The 13354-nt window shown below is 40.1% G+C and overlaps 1 protein-coding gene across 2 annotated transcripts in view; it reads left to right on the top strand.

Moving 5' to 3' along the window:
- The window catches only part of ppp2r5b (protein phosphatase 2, regulatory subunit B', beta), a 51445-nt gene that overhangs the window by 20328 nt on the left and 17763 nt on the right, over positions 1–13354 (top strand). For both annotated transcript variants that reach the window (XM_088073236.1, XM_088073235.1), the window contains 4 exons: positions 7781–7977; positions 10719–10820; positions 12040–12132; positions 12701–12831. In XM_088073236.1, the coding sequence (XP_087929362.1) occupies positions 7781–7977; positions 10719–10820; positions 12040–12132; positions 12701–12831 (523 nt within the window). The remainder of the gene's footprint in view (positions 1–7780; positions 7978–10718; positions 10821–12039; positions 12133–12700; positions 12832–13354) is intronic.

The raw sequence follows: 13354 nt of genomic DNA on the forward strand, positions 1-13354 counted from the left end.
AACCAATTATTATTATTATCATTTTTGAAATGCTCTAAATGGTTCAAAATAAGTGAGGGACCTGGAACGGAACCGGTTCCATGTTAGTAGAAAAGGGGTAAGAGAGCACTGAGACTAAACCAAAACATTAAAGCTGTGAACTGTGAAACCAGAACAAAAAGCTGAAAGACACTGAAGCTCTCCGTAGTGTTGAGGCTGCAGAGTTGTTGATAGTCTTTTGGGTTTTCACTGCGAATGGCACCCCGAGAAAGAAAAGATATCACTTTAACACACATAATACACCATAATTTTTCATTTTAGATGAGATTTATTTTTTTTGACCCATAAAGCATTCCATTGCAATAGGAAACCAGTTTATATTTTTTCTTATTTTAGTAAGTGGAATCAAAATTCCAGGTCCAAATAAAAATTTCAATGTACTAAATTGTTTCTTGGCCCAAGACCAGTGTGTCCACCAAATGCAATGAAAATCTGTTCATATTTTGGTGAGATCTCCTGCTGGCAGACAGACAGACATAAAACATAATGTCCTCAGCCGAGAACATAAACATGTCAAATCTCTGTCAGCAGGTTTGGCTTGATTACCATTAACAGACTGTAAATAAACTCTATTTACACGTTAAATGCGAACACCCAGCCGGTCTTATTACCAGTTCTCAGTACCATCACCAAGTGACGACTTCCAAGTACTTCCTCCTCTAATTCAAAGCAGCAGGATGATTTGTCCTGTTCTTTCTCCTCGGCAGGTAAATTGCTGTTTAGTCTTCAATCTGCTTGAAAACCTGAAAAGGGGCGATGGGAGGGGGGTGTAGACAATCAAACGTGATAACGGATCTCCTCATTTTCCCTTTCTAATCAGGCTGTTTATGAGCACGATAATGTGTTGTACGTTTCCTAGAAGGTTTGTGATGTCGTGGATGTGTTATAAGGAGGATTAGATTAGTTAGAGATCGACTTAAAGCGTCACTTAAACCCCTTAAGGTGATATTTATACTGCCCCGTCTTCCACACTGTATGGTGCCTAATTTGTGATCGCTGCTGATGCTCCCCTCTACTATTTATACCTGCCTTTCCCTTGCTTTCTCTTTTTATCTGCCTCTATCCCCTTATATATCTTTCTCCCCCCTCCCTCCCCATCCTGTCTTCCTCTCTGCGTCACTATCTGTGAATTGAGCATGACTCTGTGTGTGTGTGTGTGTGTGTGTGTGTGTGTGTGTGTGTGTGTGTGTGTGTGTGTGTGTGTGTGTGTGTGTGTGTGTGCTTAATGACAGAGGTGCAGAGGCGGCTTGGATGGTGGCTAAAACAGAAGCTGTCCTCCTCTTTTTCTGTCTCTCTCTCTCTGTCACAAACACACACATGCGGCCCCAAACAGAATAACTGTTATTTAAAGACTAGAGCTGTACTCGCTCATTTGAGATTTAAAAAAAAAAGCCTTGCGGAGATGGATGGGTGGTGTAGATGAAGGGAAAGATGGAGGGAGTGAAGGAGAGGGAGGAAAAGAAGGGAGGTACCCTACTGATGGAGAGATGAGAGAGAAGCAGGAGGGACGACGAAAGGGGATGATGTCATCTTTTAACCCTATACTGCTCCCCTCTTCTCCCTCCCTGTTTCCTCCCCACATTCTTCCTCCTCTCCACTCTGTGTGTGTGTGTGTGTGTGTGTGTGTGTGTGTGTGTGTGTGTGTGTGTTTGTGTGTGTGTGTGTGTGTGTGTCTCTGGCAGGACTATATTTAGATTTGTGCAGCTGTGTCTGTATGTGTGTTTTGATGCTGCTGCAAGGCACTTGGCACTGCTCATTCTTATATGTTACTGCTCCTTTTACCAAACCCACCCACCTCTCTCCCTGCTCTCGCACTCACCATCTTTTCTACGTCACACTCTGTTGTTTTAGGTCGTCTTTTTTTTGTCAGCCTCTTCTTCCTCTGTGTATGTAAAGGATAAGTTTGGTAATATGCATTCATTTTCTTATTGTCAAGAGAGCCCATAAAAAGAACAAAAGCAACAATGAGTTGATGCTACGAACATAGCCAAATCTTTTTTTTTTTATCAACTCTATTAGTGTCCAAAAATAAGTAAAATACACATCAATGAGCCACACCGTTGCACTGGCTGACCTGTTTCTTCATTACAGTGAACCTTGGTGCTGTATATCATTTCAATTTCACTCACTCTGTCCCGCTGCTGCAAATGATTGCTTGTGTTCCAAATGTGTACTAATCTGCCACTGAAAATAGTCCCCAACAAGTGCCCTATCTACCCCTGCTTAACCCTGTGAAACCTGGGTGAACATCCATTTTCTTGTGCTGTACTGAGATGCCATTCACAAGCTAAAACCAAATTTATTTGATTTCTTTTCGAAAACAGAAAATGTTACAGAAAAAAAATTATACATACATTTCAGCACCTGGGTGAACATGCAAATTTTACCCCCCTTACCACTGAGATGCAATGACGCACCAACACAAAATACCATCTGACTCTGTTCAAGTGGCGCTCAAACGTTGATACAAATTAGTCTGCACAAAGTTTGACAGAGAGACTGAATAAGTGACAGATATGTTAAAAGAGGTACCCGCCAAGTTTTAACTGGCCTCCAGGCTGCTTTCTACTGTTTACTCAACGGTTTTCTTTCCTATCTATGATGTTAAACGTTCATTTTGTGCTGAAAGCTTAAAGAATATGCAAAGGCCCGGGGTTATGGGTTTTTGGCTGAAAGGAGACACAGAGAGGCAGAATAATCACAACTGAGGCAGATATTGTGACAAGTGGAGAGCATTTCTCATTAGCCTCCACTAAATGTCTGGCAATTTAATGCTCCTTGTTTAATGGCCAATAATATCAAGCAGAATTATTCTGTATCTGTGCAATTTTAAGTGATCCAGTATCTTTGTAGACTAGAATGGGAAGAATAGCTATGGGACTTGTGTCAGATTTATTTATTTTTGGCCTTGTTGTCGTATGTCTCAGTTCGACTGTTGGATTTCTGTTATTGCAGCTTTCTCTTCATTTTTTTGTAATTGCTTTTTTACCACCTACAGCTTCCATTGCACCCGCAGCCATCCGTGGAGAGGGAATCTCTCATCGAGTTGCCTCTCCAGAGGTTTTGCACATAATTTTTTCCTCGTACCATGGATTTTTTTTTTTTTTTTACTATTCTCAGACAGCTACAGGGCTGGCTTAGGAAACCTTGTTGAGACATTGTATCTGCACGATTTTTGGCTTTGCAAATAAACATGACTTGGCATGCAGGATGGACTTTTGCTGACAGCTAAGAACTCTTTAATGTCTTTGGCCTTCAATGAGTGAAACACCCAATGATTCACAGCATATTCCTTAAGTGAAGACATGACTGCTTTCCAATGTACTCTAATCTGATATAAATGGCTGACACTTATTTACTATAAAGTTTAGTATACTTAATTAAAGACAGACATGGAAGTATGAAGTTAGTCATTTTACAGTCATTTTTTTTTGCCTTTTGGAGGCACTGGTACAAGCTGTGACATGTCATTGACATGTGACCACCCTCTAAAGCTAAACGATGGTCATAATTCCCAGTGTATTTGCCACTATAAGTGACCTCTTTCACATCACTCAGCCATTAGGTATATTGCTCATATAAAAGTATCGATTGCTGTAGCATTAAAAAAGAAATAGGTGGGGCTGTATGTTCTCCAGATAATGACCGAAGGGGAAATGAATAATTCCCTGTGCATGTGCACTTTGGAGAGATCCTTTATCTGCACAGTCACATGAAGAAAAACAGAGGATTAAAGAAGAGTACAAAGCTTGAAGCACTTTGTATTTGCACAGATAGCTTACCCTTTATAAAAAAATAAATGCAGAGTGTAATTGCAGTCTCACTGGCTGTTTTAACATGCTTTTAAAATAGTGGTAATGTAACTTTGGCAATGGTGTGCCATGTAGACGATATCAGCTTTAATCTCAAGGGACTCTTCGAGTTAATAAAAATGAAATAAAGCAAGAATTAAAATTTAACTACATGCATTTAATGTTTTGGATTTTATAGCCACAGCTAGGCTTGTTACCCATTCAAAACACCAATTTGGATTGTCAGAAGCATGAAAATAGCTCAGTCATAAATGACTCACTTGCTGTGATTAAGATGGGAGTTAATATTCTAATCATTGCACTGACATGATATAAAAAGCTGCTTTGAATGAATGGGTCTGGGGCGACCTACGTTGACCTAATAATAGCGCAGCCAAGAGGAAAACTAAATTTCACCTCGGTATTACCTGGTTTCTCTGCTGCCTCATTGTGCACTAAGTTGGTTTTCTGAAATTTTTCTGCCAAATGTAAGCATTTTCTACCTGTACCAGACAGACATGATAAAATACAGTGAAATAATACTGGTGCCGTATTTAGCCAACACAGACAACCAAAGACCAGTTTTAGCCTTTTTGCATTGCCTAAAATATGTACAGTTGCTCTGTCTGTGCCCGTCATCCTCCGACACTCTTTTTTTCTCTGTCATTTTCTCTTCCTTTGCTCTCTCCCACACTTGCTCTCACATGACCCACCAAGTCTCTTTATCTTCCCTCTCTTTTTCTCACCTCCCGTCTCACTCTCTGTCTCCCAAACACGCATACATGTATTTTCCTTTCCCTTCGTCTTTTCACCTCGCTCTGTTCTTTTTTCTTCTCAGTCCCAGCACGGCACATCTTCATACAATTACTCTCCATTAAAAATGGATTAGATTTCACCTTCACAGTGCGTCTACAGAGGGAGAACAGGAGGAAGGGAGGGGAGTGGGCAGCAAAAAGGGGGGCTATGAGAAATCCAGGGAGAGAAGCGTGATAAGATTGGTAGAAAAGGACAGGTGAGAAAGGGAAGGAAAATAGAGGTGGAGAGAGAACTGAAATTATGGTAGAGCCAGTGATGAAGGGGCAGGAGGATGAAAAGACTCAAAAGAGCCAAGAGCCACAAATACAGAGGTGGTCGCATTGCAAATTCAGACTCTTATTTGTTCTCAAAGCAAAGTTTGAAGAAATAGTTCACCCTCTTAAACTTTTCACACTTGTTTTTCGCGACAAATAGTCCAAAAACTGTGCGATCTTGTCTGTCACACGTTTGTCCAGTCACTGAGAAATGGCTGCACTTCAAGAACAAATTGACCGCTCAGTACATCTCAATTAGCATAGATGGCAACACTAGATGTAGAATGGGCAAAAGGGAGGATTAAAGAAAAGTCACGGAGAAAGTTTATTCATGTCACATCACGGAGGTTGAATGGACAAAAACAAAACCATAAACAGCCCTGTTGTTGTTTACTAAGCTAATACACAAGAGCAACACACAATTCCTCACAATTCCTTGTATATAACAAGTCAAAGTTTAGAGAAATTTGATGAAATAGAAGACGATCTTGTTGTAAATTTAGCATGAATTTTAACTTTGAATATACAAAGTTACAAACTCCACAAAACTGGATTGTAATCTTGCCAGTTTTGTAAGGATTTCTATATCACCTGGAACTTTCTCAATATTGACTTTCTTTATGTATTAGACTCTCACATCACCATCCGAAGTATGGAGGAAACAGTTGGTCGTAATTGATAGAATAAAAGGCCTCTCGAGTGTGTGCTTCGACACATCAAGCAAAGGGCAGTCCTTGTCTTTGGTGCAGCTTTGTGCCAAAGGGAGCAGATGGTCACGGTGTGCCCTCGAGAGGTGAGGGGTCTGGAGCTGGAAGAGCTCCAGTCAGTACCCCTAACCCCTCCTGTGTTTCCCACCTGGGGGTTAAGAAGGGTTAAATCTAATCCGCTCCTGCTGCGTGTGTATGTGTGTGTGAGTCTTGGATCATCCTCTTTCCAACTGCACAGTTAGTCTAGACTGTTTTCCAGCCATTGGTAAAGCTGTATTGTTGTTCTCGTACAGAGAGAGATTTATTTAAGACTGTAAGTACACTGAGTAACCAGTAAACCCAGTACACCTGAATGATGTAATACATTCATGTAAAGTTTATAATGTTGAGTTTTTGTTGAATGTTGCAGTTGTGTGTTGTCAAGTTATCCCTGTTGCAGAGCTTTTCTCTGTCCTTATACTTTTGAATCCCACCTCTATCTTGTTTTTTTTTTTAAATCAAGAAGAATTGCATCCAGCGCAACAAGTAACACATTCAAACAATTTGCATCAGGCTGACACCACTTTTCTCTGTGCTGTGTGGTGGCCAAGATGCTGCTGCTTTCCATTTTCTTTCGAAATCATAAATCGGAGCTAGAAATCACGTCACACCTGAATTGATCGTTTTCCATGTCGTCAATACCAGTTGAAGCCAATGCATTATGTTTGTATTTGTGCATACAAACATCGTAGCAATATGTCCATGCATAGAAGTTGAAATGAACAGTGTGTAAGACTTTCTTAATGAGACAAAAAAAGACGAAAGTGCTAATAAACAGGATATTAGTACAGCTGTTATTACTGTTGATGCCTGAAACAGCCATATTGGATTTTGAGGCCTTGGTTGCTGAGATTACTCCGATTTTCCCAGAGTCGGAAATCTGACTTAAGGGGGCATTCTAGTTGAAATTTTGCAACAGGAAACTCAAAAGTTCCAATATTCCTGTTCAAATGTAATACACGGGGAGTCTATAGTGGCCATGGCAACCACTTACCACTCCATAAGTCCGCCAGTGCAGCCCAACACACATTAGCCAGTCAGGTCTAGTCAGGGTCAGATGGATGGAGAAATCAAGCTATAGATCCAGTTATGCTAATGAGTTCCTTCAGGGCCAGTCATACATTTACATTACATTTAGGTTGTTTACCACACAAACTATAAAGGATTCTTAGTTTTCAACATTCAAAAGAGCTGATCTTTCGGTTATATCTTTCCAGCTCACCTTCTCTTTCTTTTCATTTATGAAAAAACAGGTCATGTGTCATAAATATACATGTACAGTCTGTATGGTCTGCAACATTCTGCTGCAGATCCCTCAAAAGTCTTTACAAAGGGAATCATTCTTCGTGTATATTGTGTATTTTTATATAATTTATCTCAATGTAAATCATAGCATTATTGTTCAGACGAAACCTCACATGCCTCTCACTTATATTGGAATCTAAACTCTGAATATTTCGCTGCTATATTTAGCTATTGAGTCATCAATCATTTGGTTATTCAGAAAAAAACCCAAGGATTCCCATTTGGCTGCTGTCAAAGCCCGAAGCTCTCCTCTTTGGTGTTTGCTTCATTTTTTAATTTCTTGCATGATGCTTTACAGGCTGAGCTGCTAAGTTTCACACCCCCTCAGGCCCATGGAATCAATTTAAAACTCACTGCATGTGTTCAGTAATCCATGGGTATCAACTACTTTCTCTACATCTGCGAAAAAGTGTTTTTCTTTTGGAGGTACAAGGTTTTAATCTGACGGCCGGCAGCAGGTTGTTTCATTGTGACGAACAGGCCTGGAGAACGAATCTGACAGGTAATAGGACTGAGATACAACACAGCCCTCTGGAGGAAGGTGTGTGTGGACATGCGTGTGTGTGTGTGTATGGATGCAAGTCCCTGTGTGTGTGGGTGTGTACAAATGTGTTTGTAGAGTAATAGTCTGCTCGCTTTCCCTCATTACCTTTGAGAGAAGATTTGGCCTGTAGAAGACATCTGTATACTCCAACACTCTAAACACCTTTCAGGAATGCCATCGGATCTGGCTGAGCTGCATCGCCTTTTTTTGTGTCCTTTAACCTATTAATCTGAAATGTCTCTTTCTCTCTCTCTTTTTATTCCTTCCCACTTCTCAATCATCCAGACGCCCCGGTGGCAGAGTTACACGACCTGTTCTGCAAGAAGCTGCAGCAGTGCTGCGTGCTGTTTGATTTCCTGGACTGTGTGGCCGACCTGAAGGGGAAGGAGATCAAACGTGCGGCGCTCAATGAGCTGGTGGAGAGCGTGGCCACTAGCAGAGGAGTCCTCATAGAGCCTCTGTACCCGGAGGCCATAAAGATGGTAGGAGGGGAGGAGGAGAGGCGAGGTTTGGGTTGGAAGTGATGGACTAGTGCAAGGTTACTTAATTTGCCTGGCTTGGGGGCCACGTTTGCAAAATGACAGGAGGCCAGGGGCCAATCGCAGCAGCCTCATACATGTTTCTAGGATTTAGGAAATTTCTTGGATTAAAGAACATTTCTAGGATTTAAGGACATATGTAGGATTTCAAGACAGTTCAAGGCTTTGAGGACATTTTTAGGGTTTTATGATGTTTCTAGGATTTTAGGACATACGCATCTTATATTTTAGGACATTTTTAGGATTTTAGGACATTTCTAGGATTGCTGGACATTTCTAGGATTCTAGGACAATTCTAGGATTTTAGGATATATCTAGAATTTCCAGACATTTCAAGGATTTCTTGGATATTACAACATTTCTTGGATTTAAGACATTAGGGGCTTAGCTAGGACCTCTGGCACAGCTGCGGGGAATCCTCTGCACTTTTTTTTAAGTAAACAAGCTCTATTTTAATTCCTTTTTTGTGCACACTGGCACCTTATGTATACTAAAACTACAAAAATAATCCCCAGTGCGATTCACTTTTTATTTTACCTTGGGGGTACCCAGCACCCTTTCAGGGACCAGAATTGGCCCGCAGACCTGAGTTGAGTATCACTGGACTCGTGGATGCATAGATGAATGGATAGAGATGGAGGATACATGAGTAAATGCTGAGTAAAACATTTGAGCGCAGGCTGTGACAAACAGTGGTCAGTGTGGATGAACAAATAAAACGAAAGCCAGAACAAAATTCATAACACCTGGAAACTCGAAGGCATTAGATAACGAAAGAAGAATGAATGGATGGATGAAGGAGAACAGTGTGATATCCAGCAGAGGCGGTAAATAAAGATGGTGAGAAAGAGGAGAGGGATGGATGGATGGAAGAGAGAAGATTTGCAAAGGGTGCTAAACAGCAATAGGCTGCACAGATGGTGAGAAAGAGAGGGATGAACAGGAAAGATGGAGTGTGGTAGAAAATGTGTGGACACCAACATAAAGCACCAGAGGTCCCAGAGGATATAAAGAAGAGGAAAGGAAAGAGGGATTGAGGAAAGAAGGTGAAGCGAGCTGAGGATATAGCTTATGTTATGGAGGATGTGAAAACGCTGATAGGACAGAGGACGGGATGAAAGGAAAGTGTGCACTGGCTTTAATGTGTGGCCATGAGGTATAAAAAAGCTTAATATTTAAAAATAGAAGTTGTTAATAAGTGCATAGGTTCGAGCACAAGTGCAGGGCAATGAAATAAATGTAACACAGGGAGAAGAGAGATATTACAATATCATGATGATGTTTCTCAAATTTAGAAATGTTGTGAAATTTTAGTCCAGTTTTTAAATAAGATTTTCCTGCTGTATCCTCCTGCAGTGAGAGGATTTACTAATGCAAACAAATGTGTGGAGAGAGGCGAGGAACGGAGAAGAAAATAATGCTGAATTGGGGCGTTGGGATTTACCACATTTGCTTTTTGCAATGTAGTTTATGCACTAAATGGAGAGGGGAAATACATTTGTTGAATAAATCATGACTTTGCAAGCAGCCAGGTTGCGTGGCTTACCAGTTCTTCTCCGACATAGTCAGGAAGCAGCAGCAAACATGGCTGACAATAGCTGAAGTTATTTTATTTGCTTGATGTAGCTGATGCACCTATTTCTCGATTTAATGTACAGGGTTCTCAAATATTTTTAACAAAGAATTTTCATAACTTTTCCATCATTTTTTACCCCCATTTTCATTACTTGGTCTTATAAAATAGGTAGGACAATCATAAGGTGCAACAGTGGGGCTTTTAATGCAGCATACTCCATGACAGGCATTGTAACAGAGATGGATTGCAAGTATGGAATATGCATGTAGCCAAAATTAAATATTTTGGTGAAGAGCCTTTATCCAGCACAGATAGGAGCTTCCTCTCTCTACCCAAGTATTATATTTGTGGTTCAAAATATTATTAAAGACACACTGTCCTGCGGATAAGTAATCTGATTGCAACCGCTAATTTCTTTTAAACACTATATTTTAAATTAGTCATACAAGAAACATTTGTCCTGTAACAAACATTTTTCTGAACATATTTTAGACCATAGCCAAAAACATGTATAACATAAACATTCTGTTACTTCCAAACCATTTCCAAGCCTGGAAAACAGTTTTTATGATTTCATGACTTTTCCAGGAATTTCATAACCATGCAAACCCTGAAAGTAGGACTCTTCGTAACATTTGAAAGATAAGTGGCATTATTCTATATCACCAGCTATTCATCCCAGATCTATCCTTAAAATTATTTGGTGTAGAGACACAAATCAATGGCTTGCATCATGTTGAAATATCATATGGAGTTTATAAATGAGTCAAAGGATGTTTTTGTCAGAGTTGTTGTTCAATCAAAGACTCATTACTATTTTTTTGAATATAGCCATCATATACCTATTTTTCTCAATCCTGAGATTATGTGAGATATCCATACCATGAACAGGAATGAGCTGTATGTCATTGTACTATTTCTAATCTTCCTTTCCACCTCTCTACCTCATTTCCTCTTTGCTCCACTTTTCCCTCATCTCCTTTCATGCCTTTCCTCTGTTCATATCTCTCCTCACCTCTCATCTTTTCCTCTTCTCATTATCTTCCTCACACTCCTCCTCCCGTTCCCATCACTCTTTTCCTCCTCCTCCTCCTTTGTGGTTTTCCAGATCTCGGTAAATATCTTCCGGACTCTCCCGCCCAGCGAGAATCCAGAGTTTGACCCCGAGGAAGATGAGCCAACACTCGAAGCCTCCTGGCCACATCTGCAGGTACTCCACTTACATAATTAAAAGATTTATGCCTGCGGAGGTAAAGGACAGTTTCTCTTGGAAAACATTATGTTCAGCAAAACATGTTGACTTTGGTATTTTTTGCCCCCCCCAAAAAAACAGTTTGGAAATTACTGTGATGTACTTGCTTTTGTTTTTTTAAGTGAAACAAGATGCAGTGTCAGTGAGTGCCATGAAAAATGGGCCCTTCTATATATTATGTACTATATTTGGGAGGATGGACAATGCCATGATGCTCAAGACTCCCACCAGGTGTTGCTTTGAATGCAGCGTTCAGCATTTATCAGCACATAAACATACTGTACCTGAGCCTGAGGTCCTTTAGATCAGTAAATCTGCTGTTTAAAGCAACATTTTGTGCCCAGATCTAACTGTTTTATAAGCCAGAGTCACAAGATTTAGTTCTAGCAAAGATGAACGTCACATCTCCTAAAAATACTTGAGATGTTTGCCCAGATGACATTTGGTTGTGGTTTACAGTCACTTCTGCACCTTCAGGAAGGGATGAGTCAAAAAACAAAAGCGTGAAGTCCAAAATCTTTGTTTCTCTTCAGTTGGTATCTTTTTGTGTAAAACATTACTGTTTTGTAAAGTTAAGCACACAGTCAGAAAATGAAGGTTTCTGATGTCACATTTTGAGATTTCTGAGGTTTTTACTCAATCTTTTTTTTTTTTTTTTAAAGAAATCACCTTTTGCTGCCATTTGGAGCAATCGTCATCGTATGTTGCCTAGAACAGCTTTTTAAAAATAGTTTGCCGTTTTGAAAAATACACAAATTCTCTGTCTTGCTGACAGTTAGATGAGAAGATTGACACCATGTTAACAACTCAGTATGAAGCCACAGCCTGTAACCTGTTATCTTAGTTTAGCATTAAGACTGGGAACAGAGAAAAAAGCTAACTTTGCTCTGTTTTAAGATTAAAAAACGCTTACCAGCACCTCTACAGTTCGCTAATTCATGTTTTATATCTTTCTTGTGCCATCCTGTAATTGACATGAAGTCTTTGTGCTAAACTAAACTAACAGCAGCAGGCTTTAGCTACATAGTTAGCACACAGACATGGGAGTGGTATCGATCTTCTCTTCTAACTCTCGCTTAGAAAATGAATAATTCCTAAAAATGTAAGATTATTCCTTCACCAGACAAACAGTGATGCAAAATGATGTCTAATCGCTTGCTGTTTGTGTCTCTGTTAGCTGGTGTACGAGTTCTTTCTGCGTTTCCTGGAGAGCCCGGACTTCCAGCCCTCCATGGCCAAACGCTACGTCGACCAGAAGTTTGTCCTGCAGGTAACTCTCTCTCTCTCTCTCCTCGCACTTTGTCAAATCCAAAGCCCTAAGATGTTTCTAAAATCCTGATAAATGGCAAGGTATAAATAAATGAAGCTCTTCTTTGAAACTGCAGCCATCGCTGGACCTAGTAATATTCCTGCTGGAGTGCTCTCAAATTTTGTTATCTGAGTTGGTGCACATATAAAAAACTGACTAAAGGACTCCATGGTTCTTTTTGTACAACTTTTATGTTGAAAATACTGCTTTATTTTAGAAATTGATGGGGGGAAAAACCGTGAATGTAATATCAATGTTGCTTGGTGGGTGGTAAAATGCTGCCATTGAAACTTTTGAAACACAAGAGAAAGAAATGCATTACGCCAGAGATTATTTTGATGCTCTTTATCTCCTGGAGGAGCAGTTTTGGTTGGAGATTAGTTTTATATTTAAAGTTAAAATGACTTTAAGGTTAGGATATGGTTGTCAGAATGAGGAGGTTAGTTAATGACATAAATAAAATGTCCCCACAAGTCAACAATCGTACTGCATTTGTGTCTCTAATTATCTTGTGTGTGCGTGTGTGTAGCTCCTGGAGCTGTTTGACAGCGAGGACCCCAGGGAGAGGGAGTACCTAAAGACCATCCTGCACCGTGTCTATGGAAAATTACTGGGCCTCCGAGCCTACATCCGCAAACAGATCAACAACATCTTCCTCAGGTACACGCTGCCTTCCACCAATGCAATGCACAGGATTAAATGGTGCTATTTATGGCCTTTTAGCATCAATAAATCAAACATTAGCCAAGAGAGCAGGAAGAAAAGCTGTGTTAATGAGCGCTGTAATGCACGTTGTCTAGCTTGGTGCATCATGATTTTAAAACACAAAACAGGAACATTTTTTCAGCGTTTACAATCTGAGCTATCGGTGCGGAAAGAGAGTAAAAACCTAAAATTATTCGATTATTTTCTGCCAGTCTTGAAGTCACACAAGATGCATGGAAATTCAGGCTAAATTAGCATTTTTTCTTGCTACACATTTGGAGTTACCAGGAGAAACCAGTGGTAATATGTTTACATCCATTTGGTCATTAATTTTTTCCAGTTCTTTCACTTACACATATTGTTTTGTTTTGGTGTAAGTTGCTGAGTGATGGAAATATCGGCTGTAGAGATGTCTGCCTTCTCTCCAGTGCAGTGAAACTAGATTGCATTCTGCTTGTGGTGCTCAAAGCGCCAAAAA

This window comes from Plectropomus leopardus, chromosome 23, assembly GCF_026936395.1.
Source record: "Plectropomus leopardus strain MGB_pleo_1.0 chromosome 23, ASM2693639v1, whole genome shotgun sequence".
Classification (NCBI taxonomy): Eukaryota; Metazoa; Chordata; class Actinopteri; order Perciformes; family Serranidae; genus Plectropomus; species Plectropomus leopardus.